We start from the raw sequence: 15,000 nt of genomic DNA on the forward strand, positions 1-15,000 counted from the left end.
CGTTACGAAAGGGAGGCGGCTGATTGGTCCGGCGAACGCATAGCCTCCACCGCACTGTCAGCTCAAGGGTGAACGGAGAGGTGTTACCGCGGCAGCAAACAACGAACAGCGAACATGCCCAAAAACTTTGTGGGGGAGAGGTAGAGGGGGGGCGCGTTCGTCTTTGCTCCTCCGACGCAGCGAGCGAGCGTTCGCCGGTGGCGGCACGTGTGTACGCAAGCGTTCCAGCCGGAAACGGCGCGCTACGTCGGGCCCGGTAGCGTTAGTGGGCGCTACGAGGCGTCGTGTGGGCGGAGCGCGACTCGGCGCGGCGGTGTCGGTCTCCCCACCCCCTCGTCAGCGCCTCTCGATTGCTGTGGTTGTTGCTCGGCAGTACGAGCCAGTCTGCGCGCGGCCGCCCGAGGGACTAGTCCGGGCCGAGGCGACCTGGGAACACCGCGATGCGGGACACCGCCCAACCGCCGCCGCCGCCGCCGCGCTCGGAGGACACCGGAAGACGGGACGCCGAGAGGATGGCCGCAGCGACGACGACGACGACGACTTGGCCGCGGCAGGGGACTGGAACGGAGAGGTCGTCGAGACGTTGCCGCCGCAGGTACGGGAAACTTCTGTCCGCGATCTCCGATTTTTGTTTTTAATGTTTATTTGAGCGGGGGCGCGCGCGCCGTCGGGGAGTGGTCACCCACTCCCCGACGCATAAAACGAACAAAAATTAAAAAAAAAAAAGAGCTACAGTTGGCAGCGGTTTGGAGGATGTATGGACCTAGCGTTCCCTTCTTTGAATGTGTGAGGACGCCGCAATATGTCGGGGTCCAAACCCCGAACTTGCGCGGGGGTGGAGGGGGTTCGAACTCCGGCGCACGTGGGGAAGAGTAGGTTGGCTCGAGATCGCGTTTGGTTAGGGGGTCGAAGTTCGCTTCTTGGGAACGCGGTCGCGCGGGTCTTATCAGGCGATCGTAAAATTTACACCGGGTGCCCGCGAAGCCGCCGGCAGTCCGAAGTCGTCGTCGTCCCGCCGTTTGTCCTCGTCGCCACCTGCCTCGTTCGCGCGTAGGCGGTATTTCCTTCCCGGTATTTTTTTTCTTTTTTTTCTTTTTTCTGTCGAGGTGTCTGGATTCTTGGACATTCTTATCCACGAAGACCCCCGCTGTAAAAGTTTACGGCCTCTTCCCAGGGAAGCATTGTAAAGGGATTGGCTTGAGGTGGCCTCATAGGACAGAAGGCAAGAACGGCCGAGAAGGAAGGAAGAAAGAGGCGAAAGGCAGGAAGCAAGGAGGAGGGGTCGCATCAAGTTGGACTCTGCACTGTATCGCCGCCACTGCGATCTTTGGAACTTCCCTGCGCATTTTTCATTTCATTTCTCTATACCTGGCAGAAAAATAAGGTGGGCCCGTGGAATTTTTGTCTGCCCAGGCAGATTTTGCGAAGACGAACGAGGGATTACTGCTTCTCCGTTCTTCCACGTGGCAGGTTTTTCTTTTCTTTTTTTTTTTGCGCTTGTGGTTTCATTTTTTTATGCCTGATGTCGAAGCACTTCCTGCCTGTCGCTGCTGGCTGCGACGTGCCACAGCTTGGAGCTGAGCTGGGGCCACAGTTGCTCGTTTCCTGGAAACAGTTTAACTCTGTGTTTTATCGTTGCCTTTTTTTTTTTTTTACTTGTCTCCACTTTATTTGTAAAGGCAGACGGCGACTGCGGCGATAGCTAGTGCCTGTGCACCGCAGTGATTGCAGGTGGTCTTCCCCGAGCGTGCACCGCCGGCCTCGGAGAGAGGAGAGAAAAGGGGAAAAGGCGAGAGCTCTAGCGATTTTTCCCATCCATTGCAGCGGCTAAGCTCCGCCCCCCCTGCTGTGTCCTCCAGCCGACCTCGGCCCGAGCCTCGAAAGCACAGTAGGGCCGTGGCCGCCTCCAGCCGAGCGAAGCGTCGGGCGACCTTTGGCGCCTCTAAAAACCGCGCTTGCGATTCCACGCGTCGCCTTCAGGACACCTTTCGCCCCGTCCCCAAGTTTGCAGACGGAGGGAACCTGTTTCCCCCGCCGCTTCCTGCGCATTTCTGCCAAAGGTGCGAGTCTTTTCGTTCCGACCACAACTCATCCGCGAGCCTGTTTGTTCGCACGCCAGTGTCGTCGGTAGAAGCTCTCCTAGGTTTGCACTTTGGGTCACGCGTGGAAAGCCGTCCCCGACCTGCGCACTTGCCATTATCCCACCTTGCACTTCGACTTTCTTCTCGCAGTTGGCAGGTGGCATTTCCGCGTTACTCGCGCGGCCTCTTCGGTCCCTTCATTCAGGAGGTTTCCCCATTCATCACGCATCTCCGTTCCCCCGCCGAGACGCCGGGGTTTCGGCAGCTTTTCTAGCCTTGTCGGAGCGAAAAAGAGAGTGCGGTCTGGCAACTGTGGCAGGTGGGAGAGGTGGAGGGCGCTGCAGGTGTGCCTTTCCCCCTCTCTCGACTGCTGCTGCGGTCGCAGCAGCAGAGGGAGTCACCCTGTTGTGCTGTGCGGTCGGGCGGAACGGGGCTTCATGGTGACCTGCATGATTGGGCAGATGTGCCCCTCCCCTGGGGTCCCCTCCCTCTCCCCTGCTGCCGCCGGGGTACGTTCCTTTGTTTCAGGCCGCTTTTAAAGGGGCCTCCCATTGTCACGTTATGATGCCTTCGTTTGTCGCGCTTTGTCGTTTGATGTCTCTGCCGGGGAGGGAGATGGGGGGTCCGCACGTCGGCGCAAAGCGACCGACGACGAAGCCCTTTTTGCGTTTGCTTTGTTTCTGGTAATTTCTCCAAGCTTCACGCCATTTAGTGGATTGTACAGTTTCGTTTAAGGCTGTTGTGTCTAGAGATGGTAGGCTTTGTTTCGGTATGCTACATTCCCCGTGCCACGGACCCAGCACCTTTGTTGGCCCCGGTCTAGCCACCTTATTTCACTGTCCCAAATGCTCCTCCAGAGTGAAGACTGAAGTTTGCACGTTTGAAGGCAAGCAAACTTCTTTGCTGTCTAAAGGTTCACAGGACCAATATTCTTTAAGGGGTCACCGACGACGACAATGTTTTTGGGACAGAATTGCGGGCGGCATGGTGATGTTCCGACAGTGGTGCTACCATTGGGAGGTGTGTAGTTCCTGTTAGACCTAGGGGATTAGAATGGTGGAGCGAATTTTTAGTTGTTCAACCTCCAGTGCAAGCTTTCTGCCTTCTATATTACTTCAGCGACCCGCGAGCATTGAACATGCACACTCGGCCGAAGCACAGTGGAAGGCAACAGGTGCACGTCGGAGGCGAGGCATCCAAAGGAGACTCTCGGTCACCCTCAGCCTATCAGTGATTGTAGCAGCAAATCTTGTCCTAAAAGATTGCAGATTCTCTCAAGGTCTCTCTCAAATTTTCATCGTTCCGACGTCCCGTCGTTTTGCATTTAGGTTTCGTCGGTTCGCGAATAAACGCCATCGTCGGAGGAACGGTATAACAGACTAGCGTCGATCCGACGTCGATGGCGAGTAAACATAGAGCCGCGGTGCCCCACAAAGTGGCGGCACCTGTTGCGCCCATTTGCGCAAGGGGGGGAGACCGTAGCCGGCCGATCAGCGATGGGAGTGGCAGGTGTGCCGCGCCAAAAGGAGTGCGCGCATTCGTGTTTGCTGAGCACTCTGGTCGGGAAACAGCCTCTCCTCGGACCGTTATCGGGACCACTTTCTCTCCCAATCCCCCCAGTATCAAGCGGCTGGCTCTCTTATCTGGCTCCACACGCACGCGTTTGTGGGCCCTGGGATTTTTTTTTCTCCTGTCACAGCTGCTTGCCATTTGTCCGGACGGCTTGCGGTCGGATTCTGGGGAAGGGAGCGGGCGAAGGGCAAGGGTCAGAGGGTGTCACGGTAGGCCATGTCTCGTTTGTGTATTGCAGTCCACTGTGATGTGATTTGTCTGGTGTGCCAAGCGATATTTGGGTACCCCAGCCTGTTTCCGTCGTATTGCTGTTGCCCCGTTAACTGGAGCCGAGTGCTTTTCTGATGGTGAAATGAAAATGTTTGGCTGGTTTTACTGTGAAGCCCTTTGTACGTCTTGATCCATTCAGTTCTTGGTTCAAACGTTTGGGAAGACCGTTCCATTGCAGCACTTAACTGGAGGGCTGTCTTTGCCCGAGATTAAGGAAAGCGTACATCGACAACTAAATCTTATAACTCGTTAGCTCGACTCGAAACAACTCCTGAATGCAAACCATCTCATGCGAGTGCTTGTCTGCCATCTAGAAAGTAGGACAAGCTCATAGGATTCGGAAATTGTTACTTACTGCGGGATACACCGAGGATCTCTTGTCATACCCAGTTGGAGTTTCGTCTAGCAGTTCATTCCTTTTTCACGGTCTATTTTAGCTTTCCAGCATTGCCTCGTCGTTTCACGGCATCACCGAGCCGCCTAAGCAGTCGGCAGGTTAATTTGATCATTTGAGTTGGCAGGCTGTCTCGGTGCCATAGGACCATTCTCATTTCTGGCTTTTCTTTTTGACTGCAGGTTGAAAATGAGTCAAACCACAAGCTTGCTGATCTGCTGGAGCAACAGAGGCAACGTATTCAGGTAAGGCAGGTGGCGTTATTACCTTCGCGGCATTTTTTTTTCGAACATTCAACCCAGGTTCATGCAAAAAAAAGTTTTCTCTAGTTGGAGGCATGCACCAACTTAGCTCCTTTGAAGCGGGATCAATTTTCTAGTTAATGAGGCGGTTCTGGAAGAGCTTGCCGAGGAATGTGGTGCCCATACTCCGTTCCGTGTTGTGATGGACCGCAGCGAATGCTACGAGCCACGCCAGCCAATCCAGTGCCGCAAACGTATCACGGGAGTACGCCCAACATTCGTTGCTGCGCCCCTCTCAAAGGTCACGTGACTCTCGCGTAGAATTTTAATGGCTTCGATGGCTCATAGCGTCCGTTCTCCGCAGTTCGTCACAAAGATGAAACCGAGTATAGTTGGTTGCTCAGGTTGACAAACATGTGATCTTATTTTGTCGGCAGGCAAGCAGATCCGCATTTGTCACTTTAGTGGGCCAAGGCCTTAAGGTCATCCTTCAGCCATTAAGTTTGTAAGGGTAGTGGGACAGTTGAGGGAATCCCCAAAGATCCACTGAGCATTGGCATGTTGGTGACCCGGAATTCGGAAGTAAAAACGGCAGACATTGGGACAGTATGGACGTCCTTCAACTGTGTTTTATGATAACGCGGCAGTAAGCTGTTCGCTCTCAGCTTGCCAATGGTGTTTCGCAGGATTCGGCAAGCTTAAGAGTTCACCTAGGTCAGTCTATAAGACTCTCATTGGTTTTCATCATGGCAGACGATGAGCGAATGGACGATTGGTTGCACTACAGTTCGCTGGCATGGGTCAGTCCAAGGGACGTGCTCGCTGGCAAGGATTCTCAGAACGTGGGATTTTTTCGGCAAGACCAGACAGAGTTTTGTTGTCTTCTCGCAGGAGCTGGAAAGTGCGCTTGCGGAGGCCAACTACCGCCAACAGGTGGAGGTGGCCGAACTGCAGAGTCATCATGCCAAGCAACTGGCGCAGGCACGGCTCCAGCAGCACTCCACAGTTGCAGGTGTGTTCTCTTATGTTGCAGCAAAATACCAGCATAAAGCTTTGCACTTACTTCACTTGCTTTCGAGTTTACGGTTTGCCAAGCTGGCATGGTGTAAGAGCTAACTTCTCTTTATCACCCCTCTACCCTCATTTAAGCTGCAGACAGTTAAAGGTGGGCAAACACATATTTGGCACATTTACAGATTGAAGAGCCCTGGTGCGAGTTAGAAGTAAAGCAACTTCCTAGATGAGCAGATTTATAATTGTTGTGCAGTTTTGTATGCTGACAAGGGATGAGCATGCAGGTTTGAGAGGAGTTGAGCTTGTTTAGCATGCATGCAGCTTGTGGGAAAAGCATAAACATGTACCACACAGTCCCCTAAAGGTGCCCTCCCCCGAGAGATTGGCCATCCCGTTTTTCTGGCTAAATATCCGTAACATAAAAATGACGGAATATAGCCCACCCCTCCGATTCCCGATCGTGCGATGCCCAACAGGAATTGAATTTGACCGCGCAATCTGTGGTACCAATATGTGTGACAAGTGAGTTCATTGCAAGTTCCTGCATTTTTGTTCGCAATCTACCCGCGCGATATTGATTCCCGTGACACGCAAGTGTGTAGCCAGTTTCCGCGTGTTTATTGCTTTGTGAAACACGAATCTACTGCATCCGCAGTCTGCGGTATCCTTTCCCGGGACGCAGCAGACTATAGCAAATTCCCGCGTGTTTATCGCGTTGTGAAACGCATATTTTTTTCATGTCTGCGATCTGCGGCATCGGTTCTCGTGTCACGTGGCTTGTAGGGGGTGCCCCTGTGTTCATCACTAATTTTTTATAATTTCGCTGTCTCCATTCTATAGATAGCACATTTCCCGTTTTTGACCACTTGTCTCTTCAGTTTGGGTGGGCGGCCTTACGGGATTGTACGGTAACCTTCTATCTGTTCAAATTCTGACTCGCAATAGATTTTTGTCGATAAAAACTAAACCACACCACGAAGGACGAAATACAACAGTAGGAAACACGTATACTTAATTGATCAAAAGTGTTTTAGTATTTACTTACTGCATCACTGTTTCTTATGTTTTTGGTATGTTATGCAAAACATTAAAAAAAAAAAACATTTTGCACTGCACATTATTGGCAAGTCTTTGAAAAAGTCTCGTTAAAAGGACATTGTAGCGTATGTCTTTATCCCCCTCCCCTGTCTAACGTCCCAAGGATTTCGGCAAACGTGAATACTGCGACCCATGGCCTCATGGTAAAACCTTGATGTGCAGGCACCGAAACGAATGGGGAGGTGCCATGTGTCGAGCAGACGGTTCATTTACAAGAACCTCAAGTGACGGAACAGGCAAGACCACGTGCAAGGCGGAGAACACGGGACGCAACCTCGCAGACCGAGGATGATCCCGGTAAGGACTCGAACCTTTGCTCCTTTGCTTGCTTACTCGTAAATTTTACCAAGATTACTACAGGGAAACATGTCGAACGCTAACTTCTAGGATATCGTTTATTCACCAATCATCAAGCCTGCCCATCTCCAGGATAAAGTTATGTTACTTCAGTGTTCAACTAGCCTGTGTCACTTCAGGACAAAGTTACTTCACTTCACTTTTCATCAAGCCTCCTCAAGTTCGGAACAAAGTTACCGTATTTTCGCGCGTATTACTGCCCCTGCATGGGGGGAAGGTAACCCTCACCCCCAGCTTAGTACTCTCAAGAAAAGCAAAAAAATATGCCGTATATTGCCCGCACAATTAATTATGCAACGCAATGTCCAGGTCTCGATAGAGACAGTGCCTTTATTTGGAACATTTACTGGTCGCTGCTGTCAGTGCACCCATGATCGGAGGCACCTTCATCGGAGGCATCTTCGCTGTCCCAGACAGTGTCATCGTCCATGCTGTCCAGGCTATTGTTGATACAGCACTTCTTGAAGCTGTAGAGGGATTCTGGGAAAGCTACCCCTACGACTTCGCGCGCATTGCCGTGAAGCCGAAATTTGCGTATAACCCGCACCGAAATTTGCGTATAACCTGCGTATAACCCGCACCCTCTACTTTGAATTTGTTTTGATGCGGGTTATACGTCAGAAAATATGGCATCTTACTTCAATGTTCTAGCTACGGGACAAATGTGTAGCGCCGTCCGACTTGGGAGCTTTGGTTGCAACCATGGCGGTTGAGGGTTCTGTGCCCCTGTCCCAGGGTTTGCGACCAAACCGTAGCACCACAACACGTGTGTTTGGCGCACAAATGCGTAAAGAAATTAAAGATTTCTCGTAGGTCGTGAAAACATTAGGTTTGTTTTTGTTGCAAGTAAAGTTGTTCGGCTACGCCGCCTGGCCTCAGCAAGCTCTTGCGGCAATTCCAGCTGTAAAACATGGTTAGCAGCTGACGTTGTTTTGTTTATCCATTCGCGATTGTCTCCTGTTCAAGCTGCGAGGATAATACATATTTTGGTTGACTGAATGACGCTCTAAATAATGTCTAGTTTGGCTGTTTGTCGTTCGTGCAACCCTCTCGTTTTGTTGAAATACAGTTTACTAAGATCTGGACAAGCGAGGCGTGACTGTGCAAGCAAGTTTGTTCGAACTGTCCTCCTTCTGCTTGGCTATGATTCAGCACCGCATCTTGCTACGCGGATATGTACCCTTTTCTATATATGTACAGGAGTAAGGAAAGTATACATTTAATAGTTGTTGCACTTCCGCTCTCGTAAACACATTTGAGGGAGTGGCCGGTAGTACTTTCCTATAGTCAGCGACAAGCTAAGACTTCAGGGGAAGCTCCATCCACCTCATTCTACTTTAGCAGAGCAAATGCTGGAAGGAAGTCGCCTCCTTTCCAGCATTCGCTCCGCTGGAGTGGAAAGAGGTGGGAGGAGCTTCCTCTGTACCCTTAACCTGTCTCTGAATATAGTTTCAAATTAATGCTGCTGGGACATTGTGAAACATTACGTTTGTCTTCCTCACAGAGACCAGTTACGTCGAAGAGTTGCAGCAGGAGAAGCTTCAACTGGAGGCAAGCCTGGTGGAGCTCGATCAGCAGAATCAGGTGTGTCAAAGTGGACAGTCTCTTACTTTTAAAGAAAGAAATGGGGTGTTTAAAGTGTTGTGTGTGAGATCTAGCTTCAGCTGTCCTTTCATTAGTACTCTCTCCTCTTCGATGTTTGAAATAGAATACACAGTATATAGGCTGTTGCAGGTTGAGAAAAGCGCAACAAGCCCCCCCCCCCCCCCCCCCCCCCACAAAGCTCTCTGCTCACCGTGTTTGGTGGTTTCTTCCTCTCCATCTAGCTTCTCTCTAGCGTTCGCTCTGCTAAGGTGGAAAGAGTGAAGGGCATTGTGGGAGGATCTTCTCCTGCAGTTCTTAACCTGCAACAAACAGACATCTGTGCATTTTGGTATTGTGCATTGTTATGTAGCGCTGTTGGCAAGAGCAGGACACAAAGTGCATGACGTGCATTCTAGCGGTGCTTGTCAAGGGTCGAGCTTGAATGTCAGACAAATCAAAAAAACTTTTGCATTTTTTTTTTTTTTTAACTTTACCGAAAAATTTTTTTTTTCTGAATCCAGATTGATGGCATGTTTAGAGGGACGTGTCAAAGCTGGCCTTTGAGACGAGCTTTCCCTTTCCAGGAAGTCTTGACACAGCTTCTTGCGGTGAAGGCCCAACTGGAGGCCGAGAATCGGGAACAGGCTGAAGCGCTGAAGGTTCTACACAAACGGGACCAACGTGTACCCGTCGTGAGCCAGGCTTCGCAGACGGAGTTACAAGGACCGACCAGCCCCGAACTCCGGGACGAAGGGCAGCAGACAGAGAATGGCGGCGGTGGCAAAGAGGACGAAAGCCGGCAGTTCATGAAAGTTACGGCTTCCACGTGCCAAGCGTCGCAGACGGATACTCCGAGCACATCAGACAGTGCATGCTCGACGGACAGGAGGTTGGATGCGAAAGACGAGGACCAACAGACAGAAGAGGAACGGGCGAGTGCCTTGCAGACGGTGAGCTTAGAAACCACTAGCCAGTTTTGTCAGACAGATCCCGAGAGCATCGGCGAGGAAGTCTCCGAAGAAACAGCGGCCGAAGACAAGTCATCCAGAGAAGAAGAGTCACTACGGGCCGACCTGGAGGAAGCGCGTGAAAAGTGCAGCCGGCTTGAGACAATGCTGGAGCGGGCGGTACCTGGCGAGCGCCAGGAGGCAGACGGCCAAGCGGCACAGGAGCCAAATGACGCGCTGGAGGAGCGGTTGCGTGTCCTGCAGGCCGATAAGGACCGCATCCTGTCCGTGATGAACGAGAAGTCCCGCGAGAGCAGTTCCCTCAAGGCCGAGGTTCACCGGCTCCTCGGCGTCGTGGCGCATGAGCGCCAAGCCCTCGCCCAGCTTCGCCGAGAGAATGAGGAAAAGATGGCATCGGCGGCACGCGCCGACGCGTCGGGGCAGGACGCCGAGCTGGCGCGGGAAGCGCTGCGAAACCTGTCGCGTCTGGTGCGCGACCGAGAGCTGGAGGTGGAAGCGCAGAAGCAGAAGAATGGGACGCTGCTCCAACTGCTGCGCCAGTGTTCGCCTGTGGACGGGGAGCAGCTCAAAGAACTGCTCGAGGAGCGCGAGGCGCTCTCGCGGCAGCTCACGGCCGCAGAGCAAGAGAGGGCGGCGCTGAAATCTGCACTTGAGCTGCGGGAGAGGGAGGTGGCGGACGCTCGGGCGGAAGCGGACAAGCTGGCGCTGGAGCTGGGGGCACTCCGGCTGGAGAGGGACTCTCAGCTTCAGCAGCTAGAGGAGAAGAGGGGTGCGCTCGCAGCTGGGAGGGAGGAGGCGCTTGCGCTGAAGGGGCGGCTGAGCGAGGCGGAGAACCAGCTGAGGGAGTTGCGGGAGCAGCGAGACCGTCTCGCCGGCGAACTGGAAGCTTGCAGCGACGTGGCGGCTGCCGGGGGCGGAGACTCGAAAGGCCGGCAACTGGAGCATTCGAACGTCGGCACGTCTGAGGAGTCGTCGGAGACGGTGGATTGGAAACGAGAGGCTGAGAACATGCAAGCGCAGGTATGTTTGCGACCTGCCAACCTCTCTCGTAACAGAACAGAATAGCTGCGTTCTATTTGCACCAATGCAGAAAAGTGTAGGGCAGTATACTTCCGGTACAGGGTATTTAGATACGACCAGAAGTACGCCGCCTTGCACTTTTTCACACCAATCCAGATAAATCGAACGCAGCTATTGTATGTCAAGAAGCGAAAGTATGCAGGCAAGCTGGTTAGGTTCCTAATCCTAATCTGGACGCTGAGACAAGAAAAATAAAATGTCTCTGTGTTCAGATTCAGACAGGCACGTGAAATGCCTTCAGAGAAAACTTTTTCGAAGAATCGTTAAATCGGCGCATACCGACAGGTCCTAAATCACAAGCGCATTCACTGATTCATTAAAGGTGCTCGTTCTGAAAGCCCTTAGTATGCCCATCTGACGGGCTGAAGATTATATGTCATGGCTTAGATCAGTATTACGGGAATCGTTGTACAGCCTTTTCCTTTGTGACTTATGGAAAAGGACACGTTGCTCTAAGGAATGCCTATATTAAAGTGAGTTGTGGGCATGTTTGCACGTAATGTGGTTTATAATGCAGCACCATACAATACGCTCAAATTTTCACTATGCCTTCACTTTTGGCAAATTGTTGGTTTGGACGTTTAAAACAGGTTTCTTGTCTCGACCTCAGGTTCTCGACCTTCGTCAGAAGGAAAGCAAGCTGCAAAGGGAGCTTGAACGCCTACGAACCCATCTACTTCAGGTGGGCAACAAATATTTCTTTTCCCTCCGTTTGCCCGAATAAATTTTTTTTTTTTCTTCAAAGTGTTTAGGTCAGAATAACATATTAAAGAGGAGGATGTTTTCTCAACCTTTTGCTGACCTATTGCAGATGGAAGAAGGCTACACAGAAGAGGCCCTCCAAGCAGAGGCTCGCGAGCAGAGCCTGCGAGCTCGCCTGCTAAAGCTCGAAGACTGGGCTCGGGTATCCGAATCGGTCGCCCACAACGCCACGTAAGTTCCGCTTGTTGTTTGAGCCGAGTCTATGTTTGCTTGCTCTCGAAGAGTCTCTGCAACCAAGGTTGTCTTGTTTTTTTTTTTTTATTCATATATTTGTATTTGAGTGTGACTGTTGTCCTCGCTCGTGACTGCTTAGGACAAGAGAACAAGTGGGTACAGTGGTTCCGTCTATCGAGTTGTGTTGGAGTGCTGCATTCTTTTGTCATGTGTGAAGCAGCTTTCAGTCCAATGCCCGAAACTTCATATCCGACACCCATATCAAAGTGGAGAGGCCAGTCCAAGCTCGGAGCATGCATCCGGGAGAGTTCAACCTGCATCTTGTGGGAGGGAAACAGCCAACTTTCTCGCTGTTCTCGGAGGTCCGTTGGACGGCCGACGAAGACGCCAATCGAACGTACCTGCGCTCGCAGGGAGCAGGCGAGTCAGCAGGTCGGCAGCCTTGCGCAACAGCTGGCGGAAGCTCGGTCGAACCATCGGGCGCTGGAGGAGGAGCTGCACCAGACCAAGGCATCGCTCGGCAACCTTCAGCAGGTGCTTGACCACTTCCAGACGGGTGAGATGCTTAGACTGTGCTCGTAATGTACTTTTCCTTTCTTTGTATTTCCGCCAGCATTGTCGCGGCTTGCATTGTTGGTATTGTACGGAGGTAGGCATTTCCCGGGACTGTACCCATAAAGTTCCAGCCAGAGAAACGTCTACTCACGAACAGTGGAATATGCGAAAGCAAGCTGATGAACATCAAAACATGAGAAAGGACTATGGCACTAAACTAAAAACAATATTTCACTAAAAGCTACATATAATAAATGCTATAGTATCCTTAATTGCTAATAAATGATGATATAAACTCTCGGAGGAGTTGGAGGGCAATGTATATTGTGGCGATAACACCCTTCAGAGTCACATGTTAAACACTTTGAAGTTGGAGATCTCAACTAGCCACTGCAGTGGCACCCTTCACAAGTCACATGCTAAACACTTTGAAGTTGGACATCTCAACTAGCCACTGCTGTGGCAAAGGTCCACGTGAAAACTGCCGTAATAGGCCACGTAACTGCCTGTCTGAGAAGGGCGATTCGACTAAGCGTTCTCTTTCAAATGTACGCATATCGTGGCTCTTACCAAATCAACTAATGTTTTCGAATTGTGTCATTTGATTGACAGCGAGAAATTTTTTCTTGCAATAAAACTTGGTTTGCTCACTTCCTATATTTAGGCGCATATTCAAAGTTTACTGAAGAAATGTAGCCATAGTAAATTGAACAACTCTCAAGTAAAACGAGATTATGGCTTTCCCAGCGCAAGAAAGTCGAAATGACTCTGGTTGTGTTCTTTTGCGAGTTACAAGACCAGCTCGCGAGGTCCAGGAGGCACTGAATTAATCCGTCATAAAGTTTTTGGCACCCTGGTCACCATTCTCTGCTTCTACAAAAAAAAAAAAAATGCCTGCCAAACAAAGATGTGCTTTTATTTCTTTAATCCGCTGAACCCTTTCTATTTCGTTTTTTTTCTAGAAAAGGACAGAGAAATCCAGCTGCTTCGGTCGTCGTACGAGTCTCAGCTGACAATGGAACGAGAAAAGTCTCAGCAGCTCGTCGAACTGGTGTCTCAGAAGCAGGCAAGTTGCTTCATCCTAATGTTTGCTCGCTTTATTAATTTTGACACTCTGGTGTTGAGTTCTATTTTTACTCACAAACCTTCTGAATTAAGAACTGCATTACCACCCGGCCTTTAGGACAGAGCTGCTGCTCCTCATCTCCTTGAGCGATACCCGAAGCTTCCAACGAGTCAATGGACGAATTTACATTTAAGGCCCGCTTCCCCAAACATTGCAGCGCAAACTCTGTGCCGACATGGCGCTAACTTTGTGCCGTAGGAGTGCTTCACTGCGCGTGACCCCACCTTTTCCCGCAGACAGTCGCGATGCGGTGCCAACTAGGTGTTGAGTCGGCACTGGCTACAGCTTTGGTGCAGTGCTGACTTGGTTTTTCTCAGCACTAATATACATGTTTGAACCAGCCTTTAACCAGCTGATAAGGCTGAGAAGTGTCTTTTTTTGAAGAGTATTATTCTAGCTTTCTGTGCACGTCCCATCGTATTCCTGTCGTCAGTCACTCCAACGTCCCCCCGATGAAAGAGTCGACGTTGTGCGTCACAAACCGAAACTGTGGACCTGCCTCTTGCAGGAACAACTGGAGAGCAGCCGAGACGCCCTGGAGGCCGCAACGCGGCTCAGCCAGCAGTTGGACCGCAAGGAAGAGACGATAGTTGCCCTCAAGCAGCAGGGTGAGGCAGCACGTCCAATCTTTCTCTCACCAGCACGTCTCACCTCTTGGCATCCTTCCCACGCACCCCTTTCGCACAGAACGGTAACCCTCGTTGCACGAGAAGGAGGAGTCTCCGCCGCACATGTCTTGCGGAGGGCGGAGCTAACGCGGTGACGGAGAGGGGACGGGACCCCCTGCACTGGCGCCTTCCGGAGGCCTAATCTCATTTGGTATCTCTGGGGGGCTGAGCGACGTCCAGGGTACCAGATGAGATGGGGTCTCGGGGAGCACCCCCATGCATGACGCAGCACCTTCTCCTTTCCTCTGCACCACCACCCGCGAGTCGCCGGGATCGGCCTCCCCCTCGCATGCTCAGCGGCACGCCACTAGTTTGGAACGTCGGAGTCGGCACGACGAGCCGACATTGCGCCGATGTAGGGTTGCACCGTAACACTGGGCACCGCTAGGAGTTTTTTGAACTGGCAGGAAATGCCAAGGACGGCCGCGTGGACAGGGCGACGTCCCACCGAAGTGTCAGTTATGCTTTGCCTTGTTAGCGCCAAGGAAAGCGACGCCGGATGTTCGTCGGCCTTGCACGGGAGAACGGATCTGAATGGGCACGAGGAAGAATGCGAGATTGGCATCGTGTCAGCATGGACAAGATGTCGGTCTTCACTCGACGTTGCAAAGAACAGCGATATTCGTCTCCATTCAAAGTCGGGATCGCAACGGAAGGCAGTTCATAGGTCTGCGTCGAAGACATCGGCCACGGCGATCGCGTTGGGGCTGGGACTGAGTATTACATCAGGTACTGGTCTGGTTGCTGGGTACCAGTATCTGTGTGATATTCACCCCTCGCCCCGGCTAAACTGCGAGCTTCAAGGTGCCGGACTTTTTTCTCCCCCCCTTGTTGCCGTTCTTTGTCGGACAAACGTTTGCACCTTGTAACGATATTAACGAGCTTTTTCTCTTCACCGTTGATGCAGTCGGAGAACGAGAAGCGGAGCTAGAGAGGGTGCGGCAGGAGGTGTACGTGGTCCGCTCCACAACTGAGGGCAAAGTGGACAAGTAGGTGTCCTTCGTCATTCTTTTGGGAACCATCAGTCCTATCACAATGTTGTGTGATGTTGCGTA

General features: G+C 51.7%; 1 protein-coding gene across 2 annotated transcripts in view; it reads left to right on the top strand.

Annotated features, from left to right (window-relative positions):
- Positions 1-15,000, top strand: part of LOC115314982 (thyroid receptor-interacting protein 11) — a 56,573-nt gene that overhangs the window by 35,949 nt on the left and 5,624 nt on the right. Inside the window, exons 4-15 of one of the 2 annotated variants that reach the window (XM_042288669.1) lie at positions 374-595; positions 4,500-4,562; positions 5,451-5,571; positions 6,834-6,968; positions 8,533-8,612; positions 9,197-10,600; positions 11,271-11,342; positions 11,472-11,593; positions 12,010-12,152; positions 13,114-13,217; positions 13,786-13,885; positions 14,853-14,934. In XM_042288669.1, the coding sequence (XP_042144603.1) occupies positions 374-595; positions 4,500-4,562; positions 5,451-5,571; positions 6,834-6,968; positions 8,533-8,612; positions 9,197-10,600; positions 11,271-11,342; positions 11,472-11,593; positions 12,010-12,152; positions 13,114-13,217; positions 13,786-13,885; positions 14,853-14,934 (2,648 nt within the window). The remainder of the gene's footprint in view (positions 1-373; positions 596-4,499; positions 4,563-5,450; positions 5,572-6,833; positions 6,969-8,532; positions 8,613-9,196; positions 10,601-11,270; positions 11,343-11,471; positions 11,594-12,009; positions 12,153-13,113; positions 13,218-13,785; positions 13,886-14,852; positions 14,935-15,000) is intronic. The other variant, XM_042288670.1, reaches the window with a different exon arrangement.

This window comes from Ixodes scapularis, unplaced genomic scaffold (assembly GCF_016920785.2).
Source record: "Ixodes scapularis isolate PalLabHiFi unplaced genomic scaffold, ASM1692078v2 PGA_scaffold10__122_contigs__length_95168666, whole genome shotgun sequence".
Taxonomy (NCBI): domain Eukaryota; kingdom Metazoa; phylum Arthropoda; class Arachnida; order Ixodida; family Ixodidae; genus Ixodes; species Ixodes scapularis.